This window comes from Polypterus senegalus, chromosome 5 (genome assembly GCF_016835505.1).
Source record: "Polypterus senegalus isolate Bchr_013 chromosome 5, ASM1683550v1, whole genome shotgun sequence".
In the NCBI taxonomy this organism is placed as follows: Eukaryota; Metazoa; Chordata; class Cladistia; order Polypteriformes; family Polypteridae; genus Polypterus; species Polypterus senegalus.
The window spans coordinates 153,283,241-153,303,478 of record NC_053158.1 but is presented as its reverse complement, the minus strand read 5'-3'; the positions used below and the strand labels follow the sequence as shown (position 1 = coordinate 153,303,478).

At 38.4% G+C, this 20,238-nt stretch overlaps 1 protein-coding gene across 3 annotated transcripts in view; it reads left to right on the top strand.

Annotated features, from left to right (window-relative positions):
• Positions 1 to 20,238, top strand: part of klhl18 (kelch-like family member 18) — a 43,185-nt gene that overhangs the window by 15,588 nt on the left and 7,359 nt on the right. For 2 of the 3 annotated variants that reach the window (XM_039753518.1, XM_039753520.1), the window contains exons 3-9: positions 3,141 to 3,281; positions 8,250 to 8,448; positions 12,311 to 12,471; positions 15,149 to 15,285; positions 15,395 to 15,632; positions 17,605 to 17,709; positions 19,433 to 19,544. In XM_039753518.1, coding sequence (XP_039609452.1) covers positions 3,141 to 3,281; positions 8,250 to 8,448; positions 12,311 to 12,471; positions 15,149 to 15,285; positions 15,395 to 15,632; positions 17,605 to 17,709; positions 19,433 to 19,544 — 1,093 coding nt within the window. The remainder of the gene's footprint in view (positions 1 to 3,140; positions 3,282 to 8,249; positions 8,449 to 12,310; positions 12,472 to 15,148; positions 15,286 to 15,394; positions 15,633 to 17,604; positions 17,710 to 19,432; positions 19,545 to 20,238) is intronic. The other variant, XM_039753519.1, reaches the window with a different exon arrangement.

Here is a 20,238-nt window from a genome sequence, read left to right as displayed (position 1 = left end):
TCTTGCCTGATTTAATCAAACTTGTGTACACAGAATGTTTTTTTTTTTATTAAACACATCATCTTAATTTATCCTGTGAGCATTTTAAATTTGTCATGCCATGGACTCATGGACAAGATTTCAGAAATGTGCCAGATAGCTCATTCAGACTCATCCCATAGATGACAGAATGATACAATTTGAAATATTGTGCCTTGGTAAATTGCATTAAGTTAACCACTCAGTCCTACAGCCTGAATCAACTGTAACCGGGATTCATGTGACTAGGACACATTTTTTCAGTCCTAAAAGTAGTGTGCGTTACGATTTCCTTCTTTAGCTCCACTGAAATACCCATCTGTTATCTGACATACTTTAGCTGTTATTATGCACTATTTGAGTAAACAAATAAGCAGTGAATCACATTAGCAATTAATCCCATAATTTCAATTGCAGCTTTCTCTCTGTGGATTATACCGCTGCTGGAAAGTTTATTAATCCATGAGTCAGATAGCTCCAGGTGGATTAGGCTATGGCACAATGTAAGGGACTAGAATTAACCATTTCAGGGCTAGGTTTCAGAAGAAACATTTTCACTTAATGAAAGTTGAGGTAGCGATTGGGGCATTTTGAAAAAAAATATCGTAGAATTTGACTCTTAGTATCAAAAGCAGAGAAAATAAATTGACTCAACTCTGTCCACAAATGGATGATATTTAAACATTGATTACATTAGAGATCTTTATTGTCACATACAATTGAAGACCACAGAGAAAGTCTTGTGCTACAGTTGTCTGTGGTGATGAGTGCAGGCAATAAGACAATTTTCTTCATTTGTTTTAAATTCTGGTCTAAGTCCTGTTGTATCCTGTCTGTCTGTCTTTCTGTCATCATTCTTCCAAGGACAATAAATACGAGTACCGGAAAATAAATTAATATAGTAAATAAGGGCAGGCCTTGCAAAATACAGCAGTATAGACATATAGACAGTAGGGAAAAAGACAGCATTAACATGGATTGTGTAGTTCAGTACAATTACACATAATCCTTAAAACTGTGGGTACAGTGTGAGGCATGTAATATTAGGGTCCCAAGAATTCAGCGACCTTATGGCTGGGGGAAGAAGCTGTCCTGGAAGTGAGTTGGGCAAGTGGTGAGGCTCTGGTAGTGCTTACCAGGAGGTGGAAGGGAAAACCGGGGATGAGCTTGGGTGGTTATCATCTGAGATGTTGGATTCAGCTCTTCTCAGACATCTGGTGGAGTAGATGGTATGAAGCTGTGGGAGGTCAGCCTCAATGATTTTAGAAACTGTATGAACAGTCCTTTGGAGGAATTTATGATCATGGCAAGTCAGATTACCCAACAAACATAATGTGATGCATTTCAGTTAGGATAATTTTAATAGTACACCAGTAGAAGTTCACTAGTGTTTTGGTTCTTACCTCAATGCTCTTTAGCCTCCTCCGGAAAAACAGCCTTTGCTGCGCCATTTTGAGGATGCAGGTTGAGTTGACAAACCATGAAAGGCTGTCAATGATCTGAACATCCGGGAACCTGAAGCTGCTAACTGACTGGATGGGGGAACTGTTGATGTAGAATGGAACATGACTGTCTGGGCAATGAATTATGGATGCAATAAAATTTAACCACAGAAAAAAAAATTTATTTTATAGAAACAAGGCAGATTCTAGAGTGGCAGAGTTAGATTACTAAATGAGGAAAGCTGTTTTTTTTTCTCTTCATTCTTTAACAGTGCACAAGTAATTCCGAGATTCCGAGAAACAATCATGATCAGTCAAAAACAGATGTCCACACCCAGATACTTAAAGTTTGTGGTGATTGGAATAGTAGCAGGGGAAACTAGCTAACACTGCCGATTCCGATGAAGGAGAAATGACTGTGGCTAGTTTATTTTATAACCAGAGATGTCCTCAAAGGTTTTAAAAAAGTTCAGTACACTCAGAAGACCTATCACATAAGATTGCTGGCATCATAAAGATAGATGATAAGGTTTCAATGAAAAAAAAAAAGTGGCAAAATTACAAAGAGAGAGAAAGAGAAATAACTGCGTCAGTGGAATGAGTCAGCCTGTAAAGGACATTTAATGACAGCTTGTTATGTATAATCTGTTTTGATTGGCCTAGATTAATAATGAATAACTTTCTATTCTCTGGGTGAGTATTTTAGCTAATAGGTTGTTGTTGGTTTTCGTTACATGTTTAGTATTAAGCCATATTGCCTTTCCATTCTGCTGTATAGTATCAATAATTGAATCTTCTTAAATGGAGGAATGCATAGCTAATCCCAAAACTATATAACTTCAGAAGAAATTCCTACATGCCCTGGTCTCTGCCCAGCCTTCATTTCAGAAAGGGCATCTATAACTTCAGGGCTTAAGTCATTGGTCTACAAACAAATTAAGTTCAGTTTTTGTAACACACAACATGAGGTTGTGCTTATGCAAAGGGCATTCACTTGGCTTTCTTATTTAGTAGATGTAAGGAAAAAGCAATTGAATTATTTCTAATAAAACCCTTAATCTCTGCTCACAGCATAGGCAGGTCAGTAACAGAATAGTTCTCTTTAAAAATAATATTGAAATTTTATTTAGGGTTTAAGTTATTATCAGTATTATCTGTGGTATGTTTCACTATTTTAGAGTTGCTAAATGGACTTGTTAAACAAGCAGTTAATGGTAAACCATTTGTTAAAATGCATGTTTAACAAAATCACCTGGGCCTCCACACCTTCCTGGTCACTTTAAAAAATTGAACCAAAAATGTTACAACATACATAATTGTGGTAAAATCATATGATTGTCTGAAGCTTTGCCTTTCACTGTTGATGCCTACGTTTCCCAGCTCGACTTGTGTCCTGCACCATAGACAGGAGCAGTAGTTTGATCAAGTTGACATGTACAAGTGTTCAGGAAACACAGGAAGTTCTAAAGCTGTTAACAGATATTTTTACTTGGTTGCTGTTGTGTTTAATTTAAGAGCTAGTTTGCACCTTTACATAAAAGATCTTACTAGTCAATTGGATATCCAGTTACTCAATTCTTGGTATGTTTCTTGGGTTAGTATGACCACAGTATTCTATATTAGTCTCTCTAGCCTTACCATTCACATTCATGTAAACTCACCACTCCCTCCTCTCTGCAGTGCATTAGAAGCTTTGATCAACTTTGCCTACAATGGCCGTTTGGCAATAGACCAGCAAAATGTTCAATCTCTTCTTATTGGAGCCAGCTTTCTTCAACTGCAGAACGTCAAGGATGCCTGTTGTACCTTTCTCAGAGAGCGGTATGTCATTTTTTTTTTGTTTTGTTTTTTAGACAGAATTGCTTACACTTTGTCATTTAGTATTAAGACAAAATATGAACTTGACCTTCCGTTTCAATGTGTAAGACATTTTTTTCTCTAAGGATTTATTTTGCTTTCAGTTTTATTCTTTGTAATATGCAAAATAGGTGCATGTTCTATGTTTTCTGCTCAAAAAAAATAAAGAAACACTTTTTAATGAGAGTATAGCATCAAGTTAATGAAATTTCTGGGCTATTGGTCTGGTCAGTTAAGTAGCAGAGGGGGTTGTTAATCAGTTTCAGCAGTTTAGAGGGGCAACAATGAGACGACTCCAATTCAGGAATGGTTTAACTGGTGGAGGCCACTGACATTTTACCCTCCTCATCTTTTCGGACTGTTTATTCACTAGTTTTGCATTTGGCAACGATCAGTGTCACTACTGGTAGCATGAGGCGATACCTGGACCCTACAGAGGTTGCACAGGTAGTCCAACTTCTCCAGGATGGCACATCAATACATGCCATTGGCTGTGTCTCCCAGCACCGTTTCAAGGGCATGGAGGAGATTCCAAGAGACAGCCAGTTACTCTAGGATAGCTGGACAGGGCCGTAGAAGGTCCTTATCCCATCAGCAAGACTGGTATCTGCTCCTTTAGGCAAGGAGGAACAGGATGAGCACTGCCAGAGCCCTACAAAATGACCTCCAGCAGGCCACTGGTGTGAATGTCTCTGACCAAACAATTAGAAACATCATGAGGGTGGCCTGAGGACCTGATGTCCTCTAGTGGGCCCTGTGCTTACTGCTCAGCACCGTGGAGCTAGATTGGCATTTGCCATAGAATACCAGAATTGGCAGGTCCACCACTGGCGCCCTGTGCTTTTCACAGATGAGAGCAGGTTCACCCTGAGCACATGTGACAGACGTGAAAGGGTCTGGAGAAGCCATGGAGAACGTTGTGCTACCTGTAACACCATTCAGCATGACCAGTTTGGTGGTGGGTCAGTGATGGTCTAGGGAGACATATACATGGAGGGGCACACAGACCTCTACAGGCTAGACAACAGCACCTTGACTGCCATTAGGTATCGGGATAAAATCCTTGGACCCATTGTCAGACCCATTGTTGGTGCAGTGGGTCCTGAGTTCCTCCTGGTGTACGACAGTGCCCGGCCTCATGTGGTGAGAGTAAGCAGGCAGTTCCTTGAGGATGAAGGAATTGATACCATTGACTGGCTCCTACACTCGCCGGACCTATATCCAATAGAACACCTCTGGGACGTTATGTTTCGGTCCATCCTATGCCTCCAGGTTGCACCTCAGACTGTCCAGGATCTCGGTGATGCCCTGGTCCAGATCTGGGAGGAGATCCACCAGGACACCATCCGTCACCTCATTAGGAGCATTACCCCCGACGTTGTCAGGTATGCATACAAGCACGTGGTGCCATACAAACTACTGAGCACGATTTGGAGTTGCTGCAATGAAATTTCGACCAAATGGACTTGCCTGATTTTCAGGGTGTCATTGAATTCAGCCCTCTGTAGGCTGATAATTTTCATTTGCATCAAACGATGTGGCATCCTTTCGTTCCTAACACATTACCCAGTCCATATCAGTATAGATATCCAGCAGGATTTTTTTTCCCCATTGAGATCTGATGTGTTCCTTTAATTTTTTTGAGCAGGTAATAAAAAAGGCACAAAAATTTCAAATGTATATCTAGCACGTAAAACCTTTAACATATGTTTGAATACATTTGAATATGTAATTATTTTTAAGGGCAGCATTGTAGCATTGTGGTAATTCTACTGGCTTGCAGTTAGGAGTCCCAGATTTGTATGCATCAGGAGAAAAACAGTATGTTTAGTGTGACAGGGAAGTTTATAAAAATTAGTTAGTAGTGCATCTAAAGTAGAGCATTGTGGGAAAAAGACTGGCTGTGCAAGGTTGTGTTTAAGGAACAGCAACATGCCTATTTTACTAATGATGACAGAAACTTACACAAGAAATCTGACAAAAGAGAGGAGACCATTCACTCCATCATGCTTGTTTGTTTATCTTAGAGCTAAGCTGTCCCAATATCTCATCCAGATACTCCTTAAAGGTTGTCAAGGTTTCTTCTTCAACTACATGTCTTTGTAGTTTATTCTAGATTCCCACAACTCTTTGCATAAAGAAGTGCTTCCTGGCTGTAATCCCAAGATGCACTTCCCCTTAATTTCACTGGTGTCCTCAAGTAAATGATTCACCATTTAGTTGATCTGCTTTATCAATGCCTTTGAGAATTGTGATGACCTGAATTACCATTCAAAAGTATGAAAATGGATATGTAAAGTATAACAGTATTGCATATCATGTCTGCAATAAGAGAATGCTGAAATGAGTGTGATGTAAAACAAACACCTCTTTTACATTTTGAGTGTCAGTTTTTTGTCTTTGAATAACACCTTTTAATAATGCATTCAGATTATATTTGAATAGTAACATTTGATCTGCCAGCTTCAATGCCAGCCTTCCTGCTCATCTTCATACTGCTGAGAACAAGGGAATATGTTTTTATGCTGTGTTATCTCTCTTGTTTTGTAAGATGGGCTGCCTGGTGTAAGTGATCACAAGCTCCTGTCCCTCCAGAGATTTGTGAACATTGTGCTACATGCTAATTTTATTTGTATTTCTGTCCAGAATCAAAATTCTTTCTGTCTATGCTTTGCTTTTTTGTATGTTTAACTGTTAATGGTACAGCAAAGCATAATTGGCAGGGAGTATTATTAGTGCAGTTCAGATTTCACCAATAACCCTTATATTTACAGTCATGGCCGAAATTATCGGGACCCCTAGAATTTTCCCAGAAAATGCACCATTTCTCCCAGAAAATTGTTGCAATTACAAATGTTTTGGTATACATGTTTATTTCCTTTATGTGCATTGGAACAACACAAAAAAACAGAGAAAAAAAGCCAAATCTGACATAATTTTACACAAAACTCAAAAACCGGGCAGGACAAAATTATTGGCACCCCCAACTTAATATTTGGTTGCACACCCTTTGGAATAAATAAATAACTGAAATCAATCGCCTCCTATAACCATCAACAAGCTTGTTACACCTCTCAACTGGAATTTCCAACCACTCTTCTTTTGCAAACTGCTCAAGGTCTCTCAGATTTGAAGGGCGCCTTCTTCTCCCAACAGCAATTTTGAGATTTCTCCATAAGTGTTCAATCGGATTTAGATCTGGACTTATTGCTGCCCACTTCAGAACTCTCCAGCGCTTTTTTTTCAACCATTTCTGGGTGCTTTTAGAGGTATGTTTAGGGTCATTGTCCTGCTGGAACACCCATGACCTCTGACGCAGACCCAGCTTTCTGACACTGGGCCCTACATTACACCCCAATATCTTTTGGTAGACTTCAGATTTCATGATGCCTTGCACACAGTCAAGGTTTCCAGTGCCAGAGGCAGCAAAACATCCTCAAAAAATCTTAGAGCCTCCACCATGTTTGACTGTAGGTACTGTGTTGTTCTTTTCTTCATAGGCCTCATTCCATTTTCTTTAAATAGTTGAATGATGAGCTTTACCAAAAAGCTCGACCTTGGTCTCATCTGTCCACAAGATGTTCGCCCAGAAGGATTTTGGCTTCCTCGAGTACATTTTGGCAAACTCCAGTCTGGCTTTTTTATGTTTCTGTGTCAGCAGTAGGGTCCTCCTGGCTCTCCTGCATTTCATTCAGATATCGACAGAAAGTTCAAGCTGACACTGCTGCCTCCTGAGTCTGCAGAACAGCTTGAATGTGTTTTGAAGTTGATTGGGGCTGTTTATCTACCATTCGGACTATCCTTCGTTGCAGTCTTTTATCAATTTTTCTCTTCCATCCACATCCAGGGAGATTAGCTACAGTGCCATGTGTTGTGAACTTCTTGATTATGTTGCGCACAGTGGACAAACAAACATGAAGATCTCTGGAGATGGACTTGTAGCCTTGGGATTGTTGATATTTTTCCACAATTTTTGTTCAAGTCCTCAGACAATTCTATGCTCTTCTTTCTGTTCTCCATGCTTACTGTGGCACACTCAGACACACAACAGAAAGGTTGAGTCAAGTTTTCTCCATTTTAACTGGCTTCAGGTGTGATTGCTATATTGCCAGCACCTGTTTCTTGCCACAGGTCAGTTCAAACGAGCATCATATGCTTGAAATAAAATGATTTACCCACAATTTTGAAAAGGTGCCAATAATTTTGTCCAGCCCATTTTTTGAATTCTGTGTAACATGATGTCAGATTTGGCTTTTTTTCTGTGTTTTTTGTGTTGTTCCAATGCACAAAAAGAAAATAAACGTGTTGCAATTACAAATGGAATGGTATGCACAATTTTCTGGGAAAATTCCAGGGGTGCCGATAATTTCGGCCATGACTGTATACGTATGCAGCAAAAGTAATGCACATAGCATTGAGCACTTTGTTTTTTGCTTGTTTTTAGATATGCCTGAAAAAAAAAATGTTTTTATCTGTGTGTTTAAAAGTGAAAAAAAAAATGTATGATTTTATAGTAAAATGTGGGCGGCACGGTGGCGCAGTGGGTAGCACTGCTGTCTCGCAGTTAGAAGACCTAGGTTCACTTCCCAGGTCCTCCCTGCGTGGAGTTTGCATGTTCTACCCGTGTCTGCATGGGTTTCCTCCCACAATCCAAAGACATGCAGGTTAGGTGCATTGCAGATTCTAAATTGTCCCTAGTGTGTGCTGTGTGTGTGTCCACGCCCTGTGGTGGGCTGGCGCCCTGCCCAGGGTTTGTTTCCTGCCTTGCGCCCTGTGTTGGCTGGGATTGGCTCCAGCAGACCCCCGTGACCCTGTAGTTAGGATATAGCGGGTTGGATAATGGATGGATAGTAAAATGTGTTATATTAGTCAGATTGATTGATTCCTTAAAGACTTTGATATTAATCTGATCACTCTTCATTTTATCCCCAGATTGCATCCAAAAAACTGTCTTGGTGTAAGACAGTTTGCAGAGGCCATGATGTGCACGGTTTTATATGATGCCTCCAATAGCTTTATTCATCAGCACTTTGTGGAAGTGTCCATGTCAGAGGAGTTTTTGGCACTTGTAGCAGAAGAGATTTTAGAGCTGGTAGGACGGGATGAGCTGAATGTCAAGGCAGAAGAGCAGGTTTGTGATGCCCGCCTAAATCTTTCATATAAATTGGAGTCAAGAAGTATATTCTGTGTGCCAGTAGCAGATAATGCACTATAACATTTTTGATCTATTGCCTGTTTCAGCAGGTGTCATATTAGCTAGGTTCCCATGAAGTTCCATGAGTTATGTGTATTTCTATGTGTTTATTTTTGGACATTCAGTTACAGTTAAAATGTGTTTATTGATTCATTCCCATTGTAAAATTAGGTAAGTACTGCACAAGTTAGAAAGTTTAGTATGTGCCTTTTAATATATTTTTGGTATAGGCTTTGGCTCCACTTCACTGCTGTTTCAAATTAAGTTGGACTGAAAATCAGGTATAAATGCTCCACACTTTATATCTGCTTTTCTTTATGGGGATCTCTGTGTTAACATATAATCTAGACAGACAAGGCCACTGTACTCTCAATAACTTGCCAGCTCCCACTGGGTGTTACTAGTTAATTTCTTTCACAATAAACTAGTTCCATTACTTTTAAGAGCAACAGATGAGACTAAAGTCATACATCGGAATCCACACATTTCGGCTCACAGATATGATCCACATTTCACAACTTTGAACCCTGAAATGCCTATGCAGTAAAAGAGTGAGAAATTTTTTAAAAATATGCCAGTAAACATTTGGAATTAAAATGTAAATATAAATGTTAAAATTTGCATTTTTATGCTTCCAGCTATATGTATTAATATTTCAGTTATAAACTGTTCCATACATATCTTGCTTATATATGTATTTCAATTAAGTCACAAAGTTTCACATGTTACTTTGGTCACCTTGCTTGTGTTTATTAACAGCCCTCTTGTGGTAAGGACAATGTATTGTTGATGCATATTTTTTTCATTTACTTTTAATTTGAATGCCACGTTAGTAGTGTTGATTTTGTATTTAAACTGAACACGGATACTGTGTTTAGTTCCACTTGACAGCTTATGAGTGTGGGAGACTTAACTTTACATTTGAATTTTTTTATATATTTTTTTTAGAAACATTTGTTATTTATGCTGCCGCAGTTTAAGATAAGAAATGACAGGTCATTTGCATGTATCATGCAAGACTGCATCTGGTACATTTGTTATCAGTGCACAGAGATGCAGCCCCAACATTTTTAAGATTCTCCCTTCAAAGAGACCAAGACCACACTTGTTATTTTCAAAGACAGTGCCCACTTTAAGCCATAATAGAACAGATTTATTCATTTTCCTCTTTGTTTACAATAATCCACATTTTAAATATCTTGGCCATATCTCCTTTTTCTCAGAAATTCTGGTATATACACACACAGGTAAAATTCTGTTACAATGAATATCTTTACAACTAAATTTTCATTACAAAAAAGTATTTTTATGGTCCTGACAGTTTCTTACTTACAAAGTGGTTTCCATGCCCGGAGATGCCGACTGCCTTTTCCATTCTCTTTGTTACATATTGCACGGCCATATCAGGCTCACTCTTGATATCCAGAGGAACATTGTGTCTTATGTATTGAATGACTAGGACAGGTTCAAGGTGTGAACTGATGACGGTACAGGAGATAATTATACTACACAGGAGCACTATAAGAGTGAAATGCTTAAGCCCTTCACCTATGGTTCTGCATGTGAGCTGATGGCTGCCGCTGAATTGTTCGGTTGTCGCTTTCAAGTGTACCGAAATGGCCAAATATTTTACACCTTTGGACAACCGCCAATGCCTCTTAAACATCTTAGATTCACAGGTGACGATTTCAGTAGTGGACACTTTGATGTTTATGAATGTTTCAACTCTCCAAAGCTGGATGCGAAGTTATCGATGAAACTGGTTGTATGCTTACAATGCTTGACAGATGCCGAATGTCACTTCACCACAACAAGTCCTGCAGATACTAACGTAGTTAAAACAAACCATTAAACTCAAACCGATTATGACAGCAGCTATCCAAGCTGTGAGAAAACAGTAAAAAGGGGGCGTGTCAGATGTTGTGGTACATTTTCTGATGCAGCTAGATGGAAACAACTTCGTGACGCTGCCGCTAAATAATCGCATAAAAATCCACAAGTTAATAGACACGCTGTCGCTAAATATTCGCAGGCAAATCCACAAGTTAATATCGGGAATGCATGATAAAAATCTTATATTCACGAGAACCGATTTGGGTAGTGAACACTTCGATGAATGAAACCTGCTATCTTTACAATGGTTATAAATTTAATATATATAATATACAGTATATATCATATATAAATTTAATATATATAATATACACGTAGTCCCCAAGTTACGGACATCCGACATACGAATGGGGCCGCAGCTGCTCCTTCATCTGTATGGGGGATGCGATGCGGGCTTCTCAGTAACTGCAGCTCCGTCATCTTCGACCTGGGGATACTGCAAGCAGTGGCTGGAGGGTGCTGTTTCGTTGCTTGCGCAGTGTAGTGTCCCCTGGGCGGCTCCCCCATTCATTCCCCATTCATTCTCAGTGGGCGGCTGGGTGTGCGGCAAGCGCTCATGTGTAGGACAGATGCTTGATGGGGCAGAGGGTGTTGGTTCACTGCCCGCCTACTACACTGCTGGAACTCCTGTTCTTGACTGGACAGACGCGGGATGGGACAGAGGGGGGCGTTTCACTGCCCGCCCACAGTGTTCCACAAAAGGCTGCCCTGTTCGTTCTCGGTGGGCAGCTGGTGATGCTGCAAGGGGTGACCCGGTTGTGGCTGAACGGAGGCCATTGAGGGTGAATGGGGCGGCAGGGGGCAGCATTGTAGTGTGCCTCGGGTGGCTGTCTTTTGAATGGGGGGTGGTGGTGGGCGATTCACTACACGCCTTTGGCCACACCGTGTTTGCTCTTGGTGGGCTGACACTGCAGGCAGCATACTGTATGCAAGTGGAGGTGACTATGTGGTTGGCGGGTGGTGAACCGGCCCTCACCGTCCCCATTCACTCTCAATAGCAAGCCTGTTTGTACTGTTGCGTACATAGCAGGAAGTTGTCTCTTGTTCAATACATCAGACGTGTTGATGACGGGTGCCTTCCTGCTGTGACAGCGTGAACAGTGCTGTGCAGAAGAGCTCATCTTAACCTTTTGTCTTCACCCTTCAACAATGTCTCTGAAACATAAATCTGATGCAAGTGCAGGTGATACAGTAAAGAAGAGAAAAAACATCACCGTGGAAAATAAAGTAGAAATAATAAAAAGTTCAGAGAGAGGTGAAACTCCATCATTCATTGGCAGAGCACTTTGTTACAGTCGGTCAACAACAGCATTTATTAAAATAATGTACCTGTTCCGACTTGCATACAAATTCAACTTAAGAACAAACTTGCAGTCCCTATCTCATATGTAACCTGGGGACTGCCTGTATATATTTATATAAAAATAAACAAAATGGGGAATACTTCATAGAAACAGAAGTCCATTGTGTTATGGCTATTAACATTTATTTGTTTTTTGTTAACAAGTAGGCAGAGGCAGCACATCCTGAATAACCCAGTTTACCAAGGTACATTTCTGTAGCACTTCAAAACAAGAAATGAAATATTCAAATTTATGCAGTTTTACTTTTCTTTATATGTCTTAAAATGTTAAGGTGTCCAGTGTTTAGTATGGGTGATTTAACCACAAATATATAAAGAAACTTGCATTTCTACTTTCTCCAGGCTGCTGAGAAGAAGAAATCTAACATTGTTTTCTTTAATATGATAAAAATGGATGCAGTTATTTCAGGTTTAAGGAATGTTATTAATATGCGGTTGTCTCTGCTTTGCAAGTCTATATAAGATAGATAGATATTATAACACATGAAGAGTTAGAAATGTACTTTGATATTTTATCCTGGTTGCCCCATGCTGTCATTGCAGGTTTTTGAAGCAGTTTTAGCTTGGGTCAGACATAAACGAGAGGAAAGAGAGCAGCATTTGCCAGATCTGCTTGCTAAAGTCCGCCTGCCTCTGTGCCGTCCACAGTTCCTGGCAGATCGCGTGCAGCAAGAGGACCTGGTGCGCTTTTGTCACAAATGCAGGTGAGCATTTGGTAGGAGAAAACATTTCTTGAGAGTGCATGTCTGAATCATTGCAAAACAAACAGAAGAAATGTATAAATTAAATTCCACATAATAAATATAGGAAATCATATAAAATAAAAGACTCATTGAAAGCATGTGTGTTATGTATATTTATGTATTTGTGCATGCCCATTAAATATTCTTCCTTTTTAATGTTAGATATATAGGAGGAATAACTTTTCTAGATAAATCTACCAGGCCCATTTCAATTAACATTTTGGGTCACATACAGTATGCCGCAACCAAATGAAAAAATTAAGACCTTTTGTCTAACTATCTTGGGTTAAACTCCATAAATTCATTAAGTTGTGTATTTTCCAATAGAAAAAGGATTGTGGCAAATTTTCAAGTTTGGTGAAGAGTAAATTAATTCACCTACAGACACATACTTTTCAGAATTGATGGGCATATAGTTCTCCGTAGGAAATATTTTAAAACAGTGAAAGCAAATATACAAGTTGTGAAAGGTGAATGTTTGTTTATAATACTCAGTTTTTTTTCTTTTTTCCATTCTGTTGTGGTATGTAAACGCAAAGTATCAGACAGAAGATGTCTTCTGTTTCTGAGGTCGAAAACACCAACATTTCCTATTCCTTTTCACGGCATTTACATCAGTTGTACTTCTGGATGAGCATTTATCATTTGTCGGCTCTCATGAACACAGAGCTTGCTTCTGCAATTAGATTTTGTCAGAATGAGTCAGTGGACTAGTTGGAATCAGTCATCGGGTGTGTCTCTTCATATAACTGGATTCACAGAAGTGTGCCCCTGACTGCCTCCGAACTGTTAAGATTATGTAAATCAAGGGTGCGACTAAAAAAAAGGCTTGTGAAAAATCAACTAATGTGACATGGCCTTAAAAGACGCGCATCAAAACTGCAGCTTTTAAGCAAATGTGATGTTTGAAAACACAGCCATTCATAAGAACTGGATTCACTGCACAAAGTATGAAGTGATATAATCAGTGGGAAAGCAGAGCCAGGCACTCTTAAGACGGGTGGGCTGCATATTATATTAACAGGTTGTTACTTGCTGCCTCATCGGTTTGTGGATGGACTTAAAAAACTCCCAAAAAGTAGCTTGTTGCTGCTCAAACATGCTAAATGCAGTTGTTAATCATTTTTACGCCAACTGTACTTATTTTTCTTATAAATGCTAAAGATGGAATGTTTCCTACCCATATCTTTTATATAAATTAAGGCACTTAGTTTACAAATGAAATAACTAAATGTGTTAAATGTTGCATTGTAACAATCTCTGTGTTTCCTCCTCATTCTAACAATTTATGAAGCAGACACCCTTATTCAAAGCCGCTTACAAAAAATCTGTATGTTGTTTATCGAGGAACTAGGAAGTTTAAAACAAATAGAGAATAAAATTTTTAAAGTAAAACACAAAAGCATAGGCTATAGTTAATTTCATGGCTTAATGAAACATGGCAGTTTAAAAAAAAAAAAATAAGAAACAAACGTAATTGGTGAATGATATATAAAGTGTGTAGAACCCCAATGCAGGATACTAGCTGAGTGCGTCAGAATAGCAGATGAGACTAAACAGATTCTGTCGTTTTTCTCCATTACAGTTGAAGGAAAAATGTAATACTGTAATAATGTAATGAATCTTTTTTGTTACACCTTGTTATGCAAATGCGTGTCATGTCAGCAGTCATTTTGTTTGAGGTAACTTAAATGAGCATTGCCAACACAGAAATAGCTGTTTTAAAAAGATCAGCTTCTAGTAATAACAAGTGGAAAATTAGTAATATGGCAGTTATTTTCCATTGTCTTTAATGAGGCCAGGAAGTCTGCTTTACCTTGCTGATACTGTAGGTGCTTAACAGTTCTAAAATAAAAGGGGCAGATCATCAGGATAGAAAAGTCAATCCCAAAATGCACTATGATGGATTATGTTCAAGAAGCAGAAGGCTGTTTATTAATGACTTTACAAGTTAACTATTTAGAAATGTGAACAGGCTGTTCCTGGAAGTGCTTCACATCTCTAAAATGCTGCATGTTGAAGTCAGGGCAAAGGAAAATCGCGCAGCCATTCATTTACATCCAAATGATTTCCTTTGCTTTGAACTAAGATATTTTTTGCAATACATTTCAGTTGTATACAAATAGTGACATTTGATCTGATAGTCATTTTATAATATATACACCCAGTAATGATGTGCATGTTATATAGCTGCATATTGGGAGCTCAAGTGTGATGAGGTCAGTTCTAGAGAATTAGTAATATGGCTGTAATATATTACTGTAAGATGGACTGGTGTGGAAGATGTAGTGCTGACTGGTGCATCATTTGACATTATCCTTGCACATAAAGTCGGCTCAGATTCAGTCTGACTGATTCATAACTGTTCCATAAGAAACATTTTTATTTGGATCATAAGTATTAACTGTACAGTCCTATTAGAAGCAAGTGTTACTGGTAGCGATTGATTGGATTCCAAGTTGGCAGTGTGAATATTCGTAGTAAGCAAGCCTGGTAGCAATTTTAGAACTCGGTTCTACATTTTGATTTAGATTTTCAGTTTATATCATTTCTTAATGTTATTAAATTGTTTGATTGATTAAAACATATCTTGCAGGTTTATGCTGGTTTGGTATCCTAGTTATTTTTCCTCTTTCAGGGATCTTGTTGATGAAGCAAAAGACTACCATCTGATGCCTGAACGCAGACCCCATTTGCCTGCTTTCAAAATTCGACAGCGCTGCTGCACTTCCATAGCAGGGCTCATATATGCTGTTGGTGGGCTCAACTCTGCAGGTATCTTGTAGTTACGCTATGCTGTAGTTCAGCAAAGTTTACCCATTTCAATAATGAATAGAAGTCTTTGTAATTTTATAATATAAACTCGAGAATTGAAGTGAAGTAGCATATTTTTATGCAGGCGACTCTCTGAACGTGGTGGAAGTGTTTGATCCAATCGCTAACCGCTGGGAAAGGTGTCAGCCAATGACGACAGCGCGTAGTCGAGTAGGAGTTGCTGTTGTAAATGGGCTCTTATATGCAATTGGAGGATATGACGGCCAGTCACGTCTCAGCACGGTGGAGGTATACAACCCGGATACAGACAGTTGGACTCAAGTGGCAAGCATGAACAGCAAGCGCAGGTGAAAGTGCTTATCCTGACCTTTTTCCCCTTTGTTCATTGATATTATTATTTTATATATTATATATATATATTTCATATATATATTTTTATGTAATATATAATTAGGTAAGATTGAGAAAATCCTTGAACTATCAGATTAGTTAGTATAACACAAATACCTTATGGAGATTATTGTTAAGCAATCTGCTAGAACACTCCTGTGGCTCCTTGTTTTTATTTAAGGTGACCATCCGTCCCCGTTTTCCGGGAACAGCCCCCTTTTTCGGACAACTGTCCCCACTCAGAAACATGTTCCCATTTTGTCCCCGGTTTCATCTGGTTCACTTTTTTGAATGTATCTCATGACCAGGATCATTTGAACTTGGCACGCGTGCATGATGTTTTGACGGAGGTCATGCTTTATCACATCAGGCAACTTTGGTGAGAAATCACGTGATAAGCTTTCGCTTTGTACTCGGTAGTGTTTAGAGTCACTAGTGATCTGTATGTAGATTCTACACTCCTCTAGCAATGTCCCCGGATTTGTCCAAAAAATTCTGGTCACCTTATTTTATTCCAGTCACTTTTGTATTTAAAGGGAGTCACTGACTGTTACAAATATTTCCCTAGTTTTCGCTTTCAGTTACTCTAGCATGAAAATGTTGAATGACATTCTGAAAAAAAATAATTCAGGCTAGGTCACGTCTGGTGCTCTGGATCCTAAGTTCTTCCCATTGCTTGTAAAGGTGATCTGTATTTGCCTACTAACCAATACGTTTGAGTTGTAATTTACTGCATTTACAAATTATTAATTAAATTATGTGTGGCCTGTCTATAGTATTTGTACATACATTTTTTTTTGTTTGTGTGCTTTATTTTATTGTACACAGATAAGCTCCCTAGTGGAAGTGATTCCCTTTATAACAGCATATGAATTAATGTGATGTGTTTTCTTTTTGTTTTTGTTATTAAGATGGCCATTGCATAAAAAACAAAAAATTGCTATTTATTAAAACTGCCAAATACTGGCATGTATTTCCCTTAAGATTCCTGACTAGGGCTGTTGATGTTTAAAACTGTGTTACTGTTTCCCTCTCTTATACACTGAGGCAGCATGCAGCTCTACAGTTAACAGAAATATTAAGGTGCCTTACCCTGCTGCTACTGCTTCTCAGTTATTAGTATCTCATTTTACAGCAGCCTTGATACTGCCATTTTATTTACTCACATTTTCAAGTATTTTGTTCTCGAGGTTCCTCATCAAAAATAAGCTGTACATCTACTTATTGATATACAGAAATTGTTCATATTATGACTAAGGGATGTCCATCGTTTGCAAATATATGGTTTTTGGAGCCTTCCAGCAGTGTACACATCTCTATTGTGTAAGGTTAGTTTTCAGCACTCTGTTGCAGAAATGTGCGTTGATGGGGGTTTATTTATAAACGATCTAATATTTAATTAACTGTATATTTAAGCAAAGCATGTCACATTCATTTTGATGGAATGTATGTTGCTTTAATGCAGTATATTTTGCTACTATTGCTTGATTGTGTAAAAGGATGCTGCCAAACAGTTTTCACTTGAAAATAAAGACTCTGGAAATAGTCTACTGAAGGTTACAGCAGCCTTTAACCTTCCACATCTCTTCAAAGCTTACCTCAGGATTTGATTGCAATTCCTGATTCCGCAGTGTATTATTTGAAGGAAGAAATCATTTTTTGTTGGTGAAATGTGTTTGAATGCAAGCTGATGACCAGTTGACAAGAGCTTGCTTTAGGTAATCCAACTTTTGACAGACTCTGATTGGCTGTATTTCTACTGCCAAATGGGCATTTAAGAGTTAAGTGCATATGCTAGCTTTTGGTTTTGAAGCACAAATAGGTGAAAATTCCCAACGCAAATTTAATATGCATTATTTTTGAGTTTGATACAAGTTTATGGATATCAACATTTGCAACCAGAGCATTTATTCCTTTTTTTCTGTTTAGTGCAATGGGAACAGTAGTGGTTGGTGGACAAATCTATGTGTGTGGTGGTTATGATGGAAGTTCTTCTCTCATCTCAGTAGAATGTTATTCACCCGAACTGGATAAGTAAGCATTTAAAATTATTTGCTTTAGCCTCTATTTCTTAATTACTTCAGCTTTTTTTCCATTTGTTGCACTGTAATTTTTTTCTTTTTTTTTGTTGTCTCTGATTTTTATTCTCTCCTCATTTTTGAAGTGTTAGTAATTTTGGCACAAAAATAAAGTGTGTATTAGACTGTGTGTAGTTTTCAAAATGTATTGATAATTTGCAGCTTTTGCCTACAACTTACCTTGGTGATCTAATGTTATTTCACCATAGGCAGCTTGCTATTCATTTTTATATCTGTAGATCTCACTTTATAAACTACTACACTGTTAACTTGAGTCAAAAATGTAAATTCAGTGTAAAGATGAAATATTTATTCAGTGTTAGCTAAGGCTGATGAGCTAAATTTCAGCACTTCATCTGCCAGCTCAAAAGTACATGAATCATGCTCTCTTTTGTGTGTATCTGTTTCATTTGTGTTGTAGGAAATTTTACCGTGCTACTAGAATACACAGAATGTTACATATCATAAGAAAATATTTCAATACTGCAGGTTTCCAGAGCTATAGTTTTATTACTATCTGATCTGTTTTTGTTCGCATTTGTAGGAAATTTGCCCTATGTTTATATTCCGATCCTGAAATATTGGAATATCAGCAGAAAGCTACAAAACTTTACTTTTACTTAAATTTGAAATGAATACTTTATTTTTATGTTTTACATATAACAATTATGCCTTGTGTGGTCTGTTTTATATACGTACACCAGACCGTGACCTCCGCATCATATCTTGATGTGGTAAGCATTGGGGGACACTGTTGTGAAGCTGTATTTTTCTTTTTTGTATATATGGCAGTCCAAATGTGGATTTCATTTTATTTATTAAAATCCATAATTAGAACACCCCGCTAACTCTAAACTGAACCTGCCTGAGTATTCAGTGCCTTGCATTAGTTGCTGCACTGCTGCTGATGCTGCCAGGATAGGTTTTGGTGTCCCACAACCATAAACTAATTAATAATGTCTGATAATGGATAGTTGGATGGATGTTCTTAGGCCAAATGTTTCAGCTGAGTGCTGCATCACTGTTTGCTTTTTTCTTTCAGTTGTCTAAAAGAGGACGCTGAAGTTCTTCCTATGTTGGGTGTCCTGGGAAGTGCAGTCCTGGCACCTACACTTCATAAATGAACCCTTTACAAGTTCTGAATTTTGTGACTGACATTTTCTTAATCCGAGGCCAATACTGCAGTAGCCATCAAATTTTTTAATAAACTATTGGAATTTTAGCTTACATATAAATTTAGGTTTTTAAAAATGTATTTTTTTCTTGACTGTGTATGAAGGTACATTTAAACAAACATTAGATTTTTTTTTCTGCTGTAAACTGCATAATTTCCACACTTGCTTGTAAGTTTGTAATCTTAATGGAAATACATTCACATTTTTGAGACATCCCGTATTTTACCACTTTGTGTTCACTCTTCAGTCAATAGAATTTGTTTATTAATTAATCAGTCATGAAGGTGACCTTCCAAATATCTCACCTTGTATGGTTTTGGTGCCCTGTTGGCTGTTTTCATGCACTTTACATACGAGTTTCTAAATAATGAGTAAATCATCCATTGTAGGAAACCATCCATTGTATCCATTGCTAAACAGATATGAGATCCAGCTCCAAACAGGCCAGGGCTGAAGTAGGTTTGGAATTCATCCTTATTCATTTTGCACTCTTCTGACTTGCAGGTGGACAATGACAACACCAATGACTGTAAGTCGCAGTGCAGCTGGGGTCACGGTATTTGAAGGTAGAATCTTCGTCTCAGGTGGTCATGATGGATTACAGATATTTAACTCTGTAAGTTTACTTCTTGTCACACACATTGTTTGACACAGTTTTATTTCTATTTAAAAGTGTTTTGCATTTGCTTTTGCTTCATTAAATATAAAGTAATATTCTATCAAACCACCACTTGCAGGGTACGATCAAAAGTAGTCAATCTTAGCATTAAGTACCAGAGATGTTTTTATTTTTTGATCAGTGAGTTACCCTTTTTTCAATATATACACTCACCTAAAGGATTATTAGGAACACCTGTTCAATTTCTCATTAATGCAATTATCTAATCAACCAATCACATGGCAGTTGCTTCAATGCATTTAGGGGTGTGGTCCTGGTCAAGACAATTTCCTGAACTCAAAACTGAATGTCAGAATGAGAAAGAAAGGTGATTTAAGCAATTTTGAGCGTGGCATGGTTGTTGGTGCCAGACGGGCCGGTCTGAGTATTTCGCAATCTGCTCAGTTACTGGGATTTTCACACACAACCATTTCTAGGGTTTACAAAGAATGGTGTGAAAAGGGAAAAACATCCAGTATGCGGCAGTCCTGTGGGCGAAAATGCCTTGTTCCTGATTCAAGCTGATAGAAGAGCAACTTTGACTGAAATAACCACTCGTTACAACCGAGGTATGCAGCAAAGCATTTGTGAAGCCACAATACGCACAACCTTGAGGCGGATGGGCTACAACAGCAGAAGACCCCACCGGGTA